Below are 15,137 nucleotides of genomic sequence, written 5' to 3' on the forward strand. Positions count from 1 at the left end.
TTTAGACTTTTGTTGCTCAAAAAAAGTTTAGACTTTTAATATAGAAACAAATATCTATGATTTTTTTTTTCTATTTTAGCAATTAACAGTCTGAAGATCCTTTTAAAGAAACTTAACAATAAATAAAAAATTTATTAATTATACTGGACTTCTTTATGATTATTTTATTTCAAGTGTTTTTAGTTTTAGTCATTTATAAATAAGAGTCATTCTAATAAGTGCCATTAGGGCATTAGTTAATAGTCAATTTTATGAAAGTTTTAACATTATTTTTATGAGAAATGAAAAAAACTGTCAAAATATTAATTACTTTTTTTTTCCCATAAAAATTTTCTTTAAATGGATTATTAACCAATACTCTAAGTTCATTCGTTAGCATTTTTTTATAAATAATTATGAAGAAATTATGAAAATTAAAACATCGAAATGTAGAGATACCATAGCTTTTTTTTTTGTTTTTTTTGTTTTGGGATTTAATAGATGAAATAGATTTGAATCTATAAATATCATCCTCATAATGATTGATTTTTATTATTAGATCAAGACACTAAATTTCCTATTAACAAGTTAAAAGCCTTGTAGCTTTCTCTTTTTTCATAATGATTGTTTTTTAAGAAGTGCTACATCCACAAAATTTTTGCTATAAATTCTAAGCGGTAAGATTATTGATTCTAATTTAAACCTACCACTAAAATTATTTTTTGTTTGTCAATAATAACCAGTCACTTAATATTTTTTTTCTTTCAATAAATTAAGACACTAACCTTCCTATTAACATGCCAAGATTTTTGTAACCCTAGCAGTTTTTGTGATTATAATAAAAACATCTGGAACCCCAAATGTGGAATTAAAAAAAAAAAGAAGAAAAACGAAACAAAATCCCTATTAACATGGATTGAGGGCATTTAAAAAAAAAAGAAATCAATAAAAAGAAATATTTAAGACAAAATTAATAATGAGAACATGTATGCCTATATTTCTGTCATTGGAAAGAAAAAAAAAGAAGAAGTCAAATTAGTCCAAATACTAGAAGCCATCAAAGCAGGCGTGCTAGACCGTCGGTGTGTTTTTGAATCAAAGCAAGAAAAATCATAATGAATAAAAAGGAAAGGGCATGGGAAGCACTCCTACTGCTCAGAAAAGAAAAGATTTTGAGAATTTCAATTCAATTTTTGTTCAAAAAGAGGGAAAAATACACTTGTCCATGAAACAAACAAGATCTTCATTGCATTGTATATGATCTTGGTCAAAGTCAGACACCTCTTAACAATAATTGAAAATACTAATATTGTACAGTTAGTTTATAAGTAGTTATTACATTAAAATAATGTAAAATCCATCCACACCAGATCAGCAGTCGACCTTCTAGAACAACATTTTATGATTTAACATATATTTCTTTGTCTGAAAGCTCTCTCTCTCTCTCTCTCTGAAAAGACTTTTCTTTTCTTGTATCTGGTTTATCTCAAACACGCACATGACTTTTTGACACAAAACAAAAGAATATATATATTTCTCTTTCTTTTTATTATTAGTTTAGTATCAATTATTACTATTTATTCAAAATTAGAATTTTTTTATTTATTTATAATAAGAATGGTATTTTTTTTTTCTTTGTTGTTGTTGTGATGCTGTTGCTGTCGCCACCCATTACGATTTGTAGACTTCTTCTTCCCCAATTTTCTTTGCATTCTCCGTCTTCTCTCTCTTTCCCTTTCTTTCTCACACCAAAACAATGCCTTTGACTTTGTTCAATTCGTCCTTATTGTCCCTAAAAGACACGCATCCTAGTTCATTGTATAACTATCACGGCTGTCATATTTCTCACAACAAAAACGCCCAACGTATGAATTCATCTCTCTCTCTCTCTCTCTCTCTGCTCATATATTGCTCTCTCTAAAACTTGACCTGGGATACAACCAAAAGTAAGTTCTAACAACCTTTAGAGTTTCTCACTTTCTCTAGATTCTTTTGTGTACAATCGTTGTCTAAACACCTTTTATTGGTTTGGTTTTTGTTGTGTTTTTTTTTTGCCTATATACAAGTAGTGTTGTAGTTCTGGGGTTTGCTTATTTTCTTCAATTTCTGTAGCTGTTGTTGTAAAATTTGTAAACTTTGGTTGAAACTACCATCTGGGTGATTACCAAAATAGATAATTGCTATCTGGGTCTTTCATGAATTTGTTGATTATTGACTCTGGAAAGCTCAGGAGGTCTCTGATCCTCTCAGATCATGACCTCTGAGCGTCCCCTTTTGATTCCATCTCCTAGAGTTCCCAATACCCAAGATTTATTCACTGTTCCCGTTTTGTTAGATCTATTTAAATCCAATTCTGGCCACCCTTCCGGAATGGAAACGAAAAACTCAGCTGAGAATTCATCAAGTGTGGAGGCCACACTCAATTCCTCCTCATCAAGAAGAAGTATTTTGTCCTCTCATTCCAAGGCCTCCGGGAATTCCATTAGGGAAGTGAGTTTTGCTGATTTTGGATCGAAGCCGGTGAGACATGGCTCAAGAGGGGCTGATTCTGAAGGGCTTAGTACGTCCCAGAAGGAAATTAGTGATGAAGATGCAAGGTTGATTTATATAAATGATCCTGTGAAGACAAATGAGAAGTTTGAATTTGCCGGGAATTCTGTAAGGACTTCCAAGTATTCGTTTATTACTTTTTTGCCAAAGAATATTTTTGAACAATTTCATAGAGTTGCATACATATATTTCCTTGCGATTGCTATACTTAATCAGCTCCCCCAGCTGGCTGTTTTTGGTCGGGGAGTCTCAATTTTGCCATTGGCCTTTGTTCTATCAGTTACGGCGATTAAGGATGCCTATGAGGACTATAGACGGCATAGGTCAGACAGAATTGAGAATAACCGGATAGCATCTGTTCTTGTTAATAATCAGTTCCAGCCTAAAAAATGGAAGGATATCAGAGTTGGTGAAATCATCAAAATTCATGCAAGCGAAACTCTTCCTTGTGATATGGTGCTGCTCTCCACTAGTGACCCGACTGGAGTTGCGTATGTGCAGACAGTTAATTTGGATGGGGAGTCGAATTTGAAGACTCGGTATGCAAAACACGAGACCCTATTTAAGATGCCTGAAAAGGAGAAAGTTATTGGATTGATTAAGTGTGAGAAACCGAATAGGAATATTTATGGTTTTCATGCAAACATGGAAGTCGATGGGAGGAGGCTGTCACTTGGACCGTCCAATATTATTCTTCGAGGTTGTGAGCTCAAGAATACTGAATGGGGCATTGGTGTTGCGGTGTATGCTGGGCGTGAGACCAAAGCTATGCTCAACAACTCAGGAGCTCCATCTAAGAGGAGTCGGCTTGAGACCCATATGAACATTGAGATCATAATACTCTCTTTGTTTCTTGTTGCTTTGTGTACTGTTGTCTCTGCCTGTGCCCTTGCTTGGTTGCTGCGCCACAAGAACGAATTAAATTACTTGCCTTATTACAGAAAAAAGGATCTTATGGGGAAAGACTATAACTATTATGGAGTGGGATTGGAGATTTTATTCACATTCCTCATGTCAGTTATTGTGTTCCAGATCATGATCCCTATTTCTCTATACATTTCCATGGAGCTTGTTCGTGTTGGTCAGGCTTACTTCATGATCCGAGATACCGAAATGTATGATGAGGCATCAAATTCAAGATTTCAGTGCAGGTCTTTGAATATAAATGAAGATTTAGGACAAATAAAGTACGTATTCTCGGATAAAACTGGTACACTTACAGAGAACAAGATGGAATTTCAACGTGTAAGCATATGGGGAGTAGATTACAGTGGTGCTAAATCTCAAATTGAGCCAGTTGGATACTCTGTTCAAGGTAATACCATTTTTTTTTAATAATATTTAGTATTTCTGATTTGTCACATTAGCAAAACAATTTCATCTTATATTTGCCTTACTTGGTATCAGTGGAGGGGAAGGTCATAAAGCCAAAGATGAACGTCAAGACTGACCCAGAACTTTTACAATTATCAGAAAGAAGAAATGACACAAAAGAAGGCAGACATGTTTATGATTTCTTCCTTGCATTAGCAGCATGCAATACAATTGTGCCTCTTGTTACAGACACATCTGATCCTACTGTGAAGATGATAGATTACCAAGGGGAGTCTCCTGATGAACAAGCATTGGTGTATGCTGCTGCTGCCTACGGTTTTATGCTTATAGAACGAACCTCTGGCTATATAGTTATCGATATTCAAGGAGAAAGGCAAAGGTAATTTGACGTGCTGCTATTGTCCCTTTCTTTTCCCTTAACTTCTCGTTAGCACCTCTTCTTCCACTAGGACCACCCCACCAATTGATTAGTGAAGTGGCTTTGTGGCTCTAATATTGTTAGAGCAGCATTGACAGTGTGGCTGCCAATTTTTTGGCTGCTTTTGAACAAGTAGGAGGGAATTTAGGGTGATATATTAGTGGTTTCAAAATTCCACTTCAGTACAATGTTGACATCTAAAGGTAAATTCTGTGTAGAACAATTCTCTCAGTTATGCATTGTGTCAGTACTTAAAAAAAAAGTATTTTTTGTTTCAATCATATAGCAGCGTAAACATGAAGGTGAGAGGAGGATGGGGATGATTTTTTGACACTAAAGTAACTGTGGGGTGATAGTGGTTGCAGTGGTTTAAGTGGTAATACTTGATTACTCTTTCAAGTGATTATCTTATCACATTCATAGGTAGCTTCTTTTAAGAGGTAAAACCTTATCACATCTTCTTTAATGAATTTCTCCATCATGGCAACTGCAGGTTCAATGTTTTGGGTTTGCATGAGTTCGATAGTGACCGGAAGAGGATGTCAGTTATATTGGGCTGCCCTGACAAGAGTGTGAAAGTCTTTGTTAAAGGTGCTGACTCATCCATGTTTGGTGTGATAGATAAATCTTTGAACAAGAACATACTGCATGCAACTGAATCCCATCTTCATGATTACTCCTCACTGGGTTTGAGGACACTTGTTGTTGGGATGCGGCAGCTGAGTGCTTCAGAATTCGAGCAGTGGCACTCTTCCTTTGAGGAAGCAAGCACTGCTGTAATTGGTAGAGCTGCTTTGCTTCGAAAGGTTGCTAGTGCTGTTGAGAACAATCTGTGCATACTGGGTGCTTCTGCTATTGAAGATAAACTGCAACAAGGGGTGCCAGAAGCCATAGAATCTCTCAGAATGGCAGGGATTAAAGTATGGGTTTTGACTGGGGACAAGCAAGAAACTGCCATATCAATTGGGTACTCCTCTAGGCTCCTGACAAGTAAGATGACCCAGATAATAATTAATAACAATTCTAAAGAGTCATGTAGAAAGAGTTTGGAAGATGCCATTGTCATGTCTAAGAAGCTCACGACTGTTGCTGGGGTCACAGACAATACCGGAGGAAGTTCTGAAGCTAGTCCAACTCCAGTGGCCTTGATTATTGATGGTACCAGCCTTGTTTATATTCTTGACAGTGAACTTGAAGAACAGGTAAGCATTTCTAAACCTACATGGTTGTCCTTTTCTTTTCTAGTTCTTGGTGATGCCTCATATGCTGATGTAGCTTACTCATTTTGAGTTGCAGCTCTTTCAACTGGCTAGTAAATGTTCTGTGGTGCTATGTTGTCGAGTGGCTCCATTGCAAAAGGCTGGAATAGTAGCCCTCGTGAAGAACAGGACTGCTGACATGACACTTGCCATTGGGGATGGTACGTTAAATCAATATCTTATGCTCTCAAACATATAGAAAATAGAATGCACTTGTTACTGCTTACGTACTGATGTTTATTACTGAAATTCTACTTGGACCACTAACAGGTGCCAATGATGTTTCAATGATCCAAATGGCTGATGTGGGAATTGGAATCAGTGGCCAAGAGGGTAGGCAAGCTGTAATGGCATCAGATTTTTCGATGGGGCAGTTCAGATTCTTAGTTCCCCTTTTATTGGTCCATGGGCATTGGAATTACCAGCGGATGGGCTACATGATATTATATAACTTTTACAGGAATGCAGTGATGGTTTTTGTATTATTTTGGTGAGTACGATTTTCGCAATTGTATATGCTTTGATTTTTTCTTTATAATGATTCTGTATTCATGATTATGCATCTGAGTTAGCTGGTTAAATCTATTGGAGTTTGTTATGCAGCCCTTGATTTCAATCTCCACCTGAGCCTGAACAATGTTTTGGCTCTCTTACTTTCTCACACTCTCTCTTCGGGGAAAAGTTGTTTTGTATGGTTGTGTTTCCAATCATGCTTGCTAGGTCTTTTATTTTACTACTTTTTGAGCTAGAAGTTGTATAGCTGAAGATAAATTTAATTTTGATTCTTCTTGTAGTCAAATCTAGATGTCTCTCCAAAATTATCATATGATTTTGTAATTCAAATTTGAATTACTTCCTAGGGAAGTTGGTTCAAATTGAACTTAAAAAAAGAAGAAGAAGACAGTTTAACCTAATTAATCAAATCTATATTTTCTGATTATCACAATCGCTAATGTTTCACATGCTCTGTGTAGGTTTGTGCTCTTTACTGCTTTCACCTTGACAACTGCAATTAATGAATGGAGCAGCATGTTGTATTCTATAATCTATACTTCATTGCCTACTATTGTTGTTGGAATTCTTGACAAGGACCTAAGTAGGAAGACTCTTCTAAAGTATCCTCAGCTTTATGGGGCTGGGCAAAGGCATGAGTGCTACAACACAAAGTTGTTTTGGCTAACAATGGTTGACACTATCTGGCAAAGTGTAGCTATCTTCTTTATCCCTCTCTTAGCATACTGGGGTAGTAGCATTGATATATCAAGTCTAGGAGATCTTTGGATACTTGCAGTGGTTATATTGGTTAATCTACACTTGGCCATTGACGTTATCAGGTGGAATTGGACTACTCATGCAGCCATTTGGGGTTCTATAATTGCTACTTTCATTTGTGTCACTGTCATTGATGCTTTACCCTTTCTTATTGGTTACTGGTAAGCGCTCTTATCTTATACACCATCTTTCTTTCTAAAAGTACATAATTAAGTGCATACTTACTCTTTTTTCTGAATATGTGTATACTCACTTATCAAAAAGAAAGTTAACACGTGTACTCATTCTGTTAAACTATAAGAACACAGTTGTTAGCAATAAAAGTTAGGCATACTCATTTTGTTGAACTACAAACATAGTTCTTAACAATTTGATGTAGGAAAAAATCAAAACAATGCAACACGAAAATTAAAGAATTGAAAAATAAAGGATAGGTAACCTAGGAATCAGCACCTAGGCTTTGCTTGAAGTCAACTCTAGAGAGACCCTGTAGGAGTCAGCACCTAGGGATGGCTAAGGTCAACGCTGGACCATTGGAAAATTTCCAATAGAAATTTAATTCATCAAACTGTAAGCTGTCTCCATAGGAGTACAATAATATGCTGATATAGACTATTGGGATTAAACCTAATTCTAACTTACAATAATATACTTGGGAAAACTCAAATATTGAATTTCAAAAATGACATTGACTAGGAGGAAAACTCAAATATTGAATTACAAACATAACATTGGCTAGGAAATTTAATTAAAAAAAATACTAATAACCTTATAAAAATACAATTGAACTTGAAAATTAAATAAAACTAAATAAAAACAAATGTTTCTTTGTGCTTCCCACATCATGTGTTGAATGTCAGTTCTGTGATTCTGACCAAAGAGAAATTAGAATTCATGACTGAAAAACCCTCTAAATTTGTGAAATTTCCGCTTTTCAAATAGAGATTGATGTTTGCAACTCCAATGTTCTTTGACAGGGCAATCTTTGATGTCGCGAAAACTGCAACGTTTTGGTTATGCTTGCTTGCATGCGTCATAGTAGGCCTAATTCCTCGTTTTGTTGTAAAATACCTTTATCAATATTATAGTCCTTGTGATGTTCAGATCGCAAGAGAAGCTGAGAAGTTTGGGAATCTGAGGGAGGTTGGAGATGTACAAATAGAAATGAATGCTATCCTGGGTCCTCAACGGAGATGATAAGATGATTTTGTTCTTTTTTGCATATCCTTTTCTTTTGTAAAGTATCCTATTCTTTAGGCTGCTTCGGAGTATCTCTCTTAGTTGCCGGTTTTTATTGTTTGCTATCCGAAGGATAGATTTTTTTCTAACATATTGTATTTTGTTCTGTTGTATCAATCAAGTTATCCAGTGTAAATTAGCCTTTTTTTAGTACAGAAAAATTAGACACTTGTTACAAGAATTTTATCAAGAAAGATTTTGATACGAATTTCACCTTGTCTTTCCTTGATGCAGGGATGTTTTTTGTTTTGAGTAAGCGAGAGCCGGGTTCTGGTTTTCTATTATTGCAGCAGATGATTTCATTTATATAGTGAGATAATAACCTTATTAGTAGCCTAACATTTCTACTTTATGGTTTCTCAAATCAGCATGCATCAGACAGGTTTAGGTTGGCCTCAGTTTTGTCCTCAATGCAGCTTCCTTGCTTTGAGTGATTAATTTACAGGTTTTTGATGTTAGCTTTCTAAAAAAAACTTTCGTGCATAGTGCATACCTCTCCAACGTTCTAAGAAAGGTTCAAAAGCCGCCTTTAAAATGTTATGACCAGTGTTTGAAAAAACAAACGGCCTGGACCGCCAATCATGAACTGGTCTCTGTAATCAGTGTAATGGTTCAATACACCCCCTAAAACTGTTCTAGTAAAATTATTGTTAAAATTCTCAACTCAATGGCTCAACAGGTAAATTTGTAGAACCATTTGCGGGTCAGAACAGTTTGGATGGTTCTGTCCAAAACATAGATGTTTTGGTTATTTTTTGTTCACTTTCGAATTCCCAAAACAGCGATGTTACTTAAGAATCAAATAATCAGTCTCTCCCAAAAGCCAAACACCTAAATCCCTTCTCAATTAGAACTAAAAGAATCTAACACTATCAGAGAAAGAAGAAAACAGAGAGCAACAGAGCAAGAAGGCTGAGAAATTTCTGATTGTATTAGCTTAAATGATTCTGTACATCCAGATTACATTTATACCAGAAAATTAATCTAACTGACTTACTAAGCACCGACAAACTAAGCACATTATACGGAGCTTGTGTGAGGATTAGTTACAAATGGTTGTTGCACGTGTGAACACTAAGAATAAATAAAGATACAAAAACTACTTGTAGCTTTGCCATATGTACAAAGAACTTTGTCTGTCGTATAGCCTATGTCTACTCCCTCTCATCTGATGCTTGTAGCTGGTTCTTCTTCTTGCTTTTGGGTGCAGAACTTTGACAGTCCTCCTCAAGATGAGAACCAGAACTATGAATATTAACTATGTTCATCTTGGTAAGTAAGTATTTGAGTTGTTGACCACTTAAAGCTTTAGTGAGCAAATCTGCCAATTGTGAATGTGTGGGAGTATAAAACAATCTAACAACCTTATCTTGCACTTTATCTCTAACCAAGTGACAATCAACTTCAATATGCTTGGTTCTTTCATGAAAAACAGGATTTTCTCCAATGTGAATGGCTACTTGATTGCCACAGAAAAGGAGTGTAGGCTGTGGGTGATAAATTTCCAAATCCTTCAACAAAACAAGTAACCATGTCATCTCACATACGGTCACTGCCATTGCTCGATACTCAGCTTCAGCAGAGGATTTGGACACTATAGACTGCTTTTTAGACTTCCATGATATCAAGGAATTTTCCAAAAATACACAATATCCAGTAGTGGATCTTCTTGTATCTACACAAGAAGCCCAATCAGCATCTGTGTAAGCCTTCAAATGCAGATCAGATCTGGTTTGATGTATTGAAGGACTTTATAAGCTGCATCTAAGTGTGGTTTCCTAGGCTTAGAGACAAATTGACCGAGTTTGTTTACTGCATAACCTATATTTGGTCTAGTGATGGTAAGATATAATAATCTTCCCACCAGTCTTCTATAAATCCCTGGATCAAAAGTGGTTTGCCATGAAACTTACTTAACTTCAGATTTTGCTCCATTGGCACCTTACTAGGTTTGCATGTTGTCATACCTGCTTTCTTCAAAACCTCTAGAGCATATTTCCTTTGGCAGATGGAAATACCCTTATCTGATCTTGCCACTCAAGTCCAAGGAAATACTTTAGAACTCCAAGATCCTTGAGTTTGAATTCCTGATCTAATGAAACCTTCAATTTATCAACAGCCTGAATGTCATTGCTAGCAATTAATATGTCATCTACATAGATAAGTAATGCTATGAATGAATTATTGAACCTCTTAGTAAACAAAGAGTAGTCTGCTTGGACTGCTTGAAACCATACTTCAATAAGGTATTTGAAAACTTAGAATACCATTGTCTTGAAGCTTGCTTGATACCATACAAGGACTTGTTGAGTTTGCACACTATATTGGCCCCTTTGCTGTGAAAGCCTTGAGGAAGCTGCATATATACTTCTTCATGCAAATCACCATGAAGAAATGCGTTGTTGACATCCAATTGACTCAAATGCCAGCCTTTCACAACAGCAATAGCAAGGAGAGTTTTGACAATAGTCATCTTAGCAACAGGAGAGAAAGTTTCAGTAAAGTCCAACCCCTCTTATTGAGTGAATCCTTTTGCAAATAGCCATGCCTTGTACCTTTCCACAGACCTATCAGCCTTGTATTTCACTCTATATACCCATTTACAGCCTATAGCCCTTTTATGAGGAGGCAAAGGAGTAAGGGTCCAAGTATTGTTGGATTCTAAGGCATTGATCTTAGCTGTCATGGCAGCTTGCCAGTTGGGGTCTTTAATAGCCTGATGAGAGAACTTAGGCTCAGGAATAGCAGCAATTAAGGAACAAAAAAAGGAATAAGAAGAGGACAGTTTAGAGGAGTCAAGATAGTGAGATGAGGGGTATTTTGTACCTGAAGTGATAGGAGCAGAACCATCCTTGTTGGAAAAAGTGGAAAGAACATGAGCATCATAAATAACATTGCTGCATTGATAATCTTGTAAGTAAGCTGGGAGTTTGGAAACTCTAGCAAATTTTCTTAAAGGAGGATTAGAGGGAAGTGATGGAGAAGGAGGATCTACAGAAGCTATAGGAAGATGATTGAAATCTGCAGAATCACTATGATTAGGAACAGCATATAAGGCTGTCTCAGAAAATGGAAGGAAGGGTGGAGCCACTGGATTGGATGCACTAGAATCAATAGAAATGTTTATGTGAAGAAGTAATAGATTCAGGAACAAGAGGAGATGTAAAATCAGGTTCAGTAGCAACTGAAGGGAAGATATGAGGCAAAGAAATAGAGGAATGAGGAGAAACAATGGCAGAAACAAAAGGAAACACAGTTTCATGGAAGAGTACATCTCTAGAGATAAAAATTTTCTTGGTGAGAAGATTGAAGATTGCTTTGATACCATAAAAGAATCTAACACTATCAAAAAAAATTCGACCCAACCCAACCCATCACATATGTCCAACCTAACCCAATCCAACCCACATGGGTCGGGTTGGGTTGGGTTGAACCCATGGGTTGAACATTTTTATTATTATTATTAAATTGAACCCATTTTTATTTATTAATTATATAATATATTTAAATATATATTAAAGAAAGTAATAGGATTTTATATTATATATGTTTGTAGGAATTGATGAAGTGCTCTACAGCTGGGTTTTAACTTAAAAAAAATTATTAAATATATAATATATTTTAAATATATATTAAGATATGGGTGGGTCGGGTCGGGTTTGGTGGGTTTGTAATTTTATGACCCAAATCCAACCCGACCTGCTACAAATTTTTTTTTATTTATAACCCAACCCAACCCACCAAACCCTAAAAATCGACCCAACCCAGCGGGTTGGGTCGGGTCGGGTTTGACGGATTGGTGGGTTTTCTACACACCCTTATAATAGAGAGAGAAAGTGGAAGACTGAGAAGGGGAGGACGAGGGTGTAAGGTCAATAAATTGACATGACCAAGAGAGTGACTGGGTAAAGAATTTTTGTTCTTTATAAAAAGAGAAGCTTGCATAAAGCTAAAAAGTTGGATCACATTTGGGCTTTAATCTAGGCTTGCACTAAAAGAATGAATATTCATTAAAAATCTCTAACTTCTTCAAAAGATTGGAACAAAAATACTCTCCTTTAAATAAATGCAATAGTTCATTACCAAGGGAGATAATTGGGAGGCATACGTAATCAGTGACAGAGTCAGGATTTGACTTTAAAGGGATAAGGTGAATTTATAAGTGACGCACATATGCATCTATACACCTGCATGTAAGTACTTAAGATTAATTTGAATAATAAAAGTCAATATGAATACTATGCAATATTTTAGTATAGAAAATTCCCTCCTTAAACAAATGTAGCAGTTCATTATCGTAGAAGTAGATAATTGGAAGGCACATGTAATCAATAACGGAGTGAGGATTTGACTTCAAGGGGATAAGAAAAATCTATAAATGACGCACACATGCATGCACACATGTGCATGCAAGTACTTGAGATTGATTTGAATAATAAAAGTCCATTTATATGAATACTATGCAATATTTAGTATAGAAAATCCACACAAAAATAACATGTGTTACACATGATTCATCTATTATATGCTTGTTTACCATGAATAAGTCATTTATGATTTTTTTTTTAAAATTATTTTTAAAAATATCAAAGTTTCACATTCTATTTGCATGAAAAGATTTATACTAGTTTGACAAACCTTAAGTACAACTGTGAATTATGATATTTTAATTAATATAAAATAACATAATGATCAAATTGTAATATAAAATAACATAATGATCAAATTGTAAAAATAAGTTAGTACATTAGGAATTTGCACTTCTTTTATCAAAAAAATTTTCCCATTTCAAATGTGAAAATAATGTTCTTTATTAATCTCTTCGATTAAAATTATTTCTTTCGTTATTTTTTTTTTCAATCTTAGATTTTTCTTTTATAGGTTTGAAAATCTAACTAGAATCTTGTTGATGCTCATTTTGGCAAGAGACCCAATAGCAAGAAGAAGCCCAACAAAATGGGAGGAAAAAGAGTTAGTAAATTGGGAAAAAAACCCATTAAACCCGAATGACAGGAATAATTGATCATAGGCCTAGAAAATAGCAAATGGGCCTCAAAGATAGCAAGCGGGCCTAAGGGAGCCCAGAGAGAGAAGTAATAAACTCATGGGTACTATGAGAAATGGAAAGCAAGCAAGAATGGGCGAAAGAGGCTCAAAGTAATAAATTAAATGAGTAAGGAGTTGATGTTAAGCCCATAAACCCCAAAGGAAAATGATATGGAAATTTGGGCCGAGGAAGCCCAAAAAACTTAGCAAAAGCCCATGAGAGTGAAGAATTGGAATGGGCCGAGGATGCCCAAGAGAACGAAATGGGCTGAGGATGCCCAAATGGATGTAATGGGCCAAGGAAACCCAAAGGCAATGGAACGGGTCAAGAAAGCCCAAACTAGTATGAATGCTAGCCAAATGATAACACTAGGCCGCTGGAATTAAGCAAAGGAAAAGTATACAGCAAACCCAAAAGAAAGCTCAGCAAGCACGAGTCATACAATAGCATAACAGGAATGACAAGATGGCATGGTAGAAGTCATAGTAGACCCACAGAAGGAACAAAGAGCGGGTTTAAAAGAAGGAAAGCCCACAATCAAATAAGGCCCAGACCAAGAAGGAAGCAAGCTATAAAGAACAAAGGCTCAGAAATCTATTCATGCCACAAGAAGCCAAGAATGAGCAGCAAAATACACAAATGAGCCTTCAGGTTATGGCAAACGTATGAGCAGCAGACAAACTATGGACACACACGAAAGTGGAGCACGCACAAGGTCCAAGCACCACCAACTTGTACCTAGCCAATACAGGAGTGGTGGCCCATGGGTCAGAGGTAAGAGAGGGTATGGTCTAGCGGTGGGGAGAAGGGGGAAGCCTATTCTAAGGTTCTCGTTCAAACTCTTTTGGGGGAAATGTCCTGCTGGGATGATATACTACCCAAAAGAGGGAAAGATGAGTTGGAATCACTAGGTGCATGCCATGAGGGATAGTGAGAGAGAATGCTCACCCTTATCCGGATAGGAATGCCACGGTGAACAAGCAAACAAAATAAGGCTCTTTGTCTGGTAATGAGATGTAGCGTGGTCAGCATAGGTAAGTGGTAGTGGCTAGGCAATTGACAAATCAGAGGGTGGTCTGGAAGGACACCCACATCCAGACAAAAGTGGTTAAAGGGTGAAATGGTAAAAACCCAGTCATGATAGGCAATATAAAAGGAGTCTCCGCCGTGCACAGTAAACAAAACAACAATGCAATAGAGACAACATACAACCAAACACATCAGAAAAACATGGAACAAGAGAGTTAAAAGAAATAGAGCAGAAAACTTAGAGAAATAAGAAAGAAAAACAGAGAGAGTAGGCAAGATTGAAATGGAGGGTATGCACCAATAGTCTAATCCCTTCTCTCCCTCTAAAAGCCTACCCTCTATTGAGGATTAAGGAATAAGGAATTCTGAAACATAAGTCATTTAGGCCCATTCTATCAAAGTGAGTAATCTCCGTGGCAGGACTTTCTTGTGAGGTTACCTACATTGAGGAAGTGGTTCCCTCTTTGGTGTTATCTCATCTTTATTATTATCATTTTATTGCATCTTTATGGCCATAGTGCTCTTTTCTTTATTTATTATTATTTTTTTGGAATTCCTTGCTTGTCCTAACTAATAGTAATCGCATTGCCTTCATTATTGTTATATTATATTTGCCTGCCATAACTTTCTTGCAACAGTCTCATCTGCCATGGGCACGTGACCAAGGTATTAACAAAAGGGCTCTAGTTTGCGTACAAGTCGGTTTGAGGTAAGTTGCAATCAGACCGGTCTAGACTCTCCTACCCAGAACCTTTGGGCCTTAGTGTGGCAGGAGGAAGCCCAACCCACCATCTCAAAAAAGGCCCACCACAAATCTATAATTGGAGTCTAATTTTGCGTTATGTGTTACCTTAAAAAATATTAATTGTAGTATTAGATGTGGGGATCACACTATAATTATCTTTCCAAGTGTCCATTATGAATATATCACTTATGGCATGGATTTGTCTTGGAAGATTAGATAAGGAAGGTGAGCGAAACAACATAGCATTTACTCTCCTGCAATCTC

At 36.3% G+C, this 15,137-nt stretch overlaps 1 protein-coding gene across 2 annotated transcripts; it reads left to right on the forward strand.

Annotated features, from left to right (window-relative positions):
- The first annotated feature begins 1,635 nt into the window (after positions 1 to 1,635).
- Positions 1,636 to 8,260, forward strand: LOC142615756 (phospholipid-transporting ATPase 1). 2 transcript variants are annotated; one of them, XM_075788582.1, is made up of 8 exons: positions 1,682 to 1,925; positions 2,315 to 3,844; positions 3,937 to 4,243; positions 4,776 to 5,484; positions 5,579 to 5,702; positions 5,812 to 6,031; positions 6,516 to 6,974; positions 7,791 to 8,260. In XM_075788582.1, exons 2-8 carry the CDS (start codon positions 2,350 to 2,352, stop codon positions 8,008 to 8,010), a joined length of 3,534 nt encoding a protein of 1,177 aa, XP_075644697.1. In that variant the 5' UTR covers positions 1,682 to 1,925; positions 2,315 to 2,349; the 3' UTR covers positions 8,011 to 8,260. The 2 variants fall into 2 exon arrangements, with proteins under 2 accessions (XP_075644696.1, XP_075644697.1); XM_075788581.1 differs by having other exon boundaries at positions 1,636 to 3,844.
- Positions 8,261 to 15,137: the final 6,877 nt, after the last annotated feature.

The sequence above is a fragment of the Castanea sativa genome, chromosome 11 (assembly GCF_040712315.1).
Source record: "Castanea sativa cultivar Marrone di Chiusa Pesio chromosome 11, ASM4071231v1".
NCBI classification, from domain to species: Eukaryota; Viridiplantae; Streptophyta; class Magnoliopsida; order Fagales; family Fagaceae; genus Castanea; species Castanea sativa.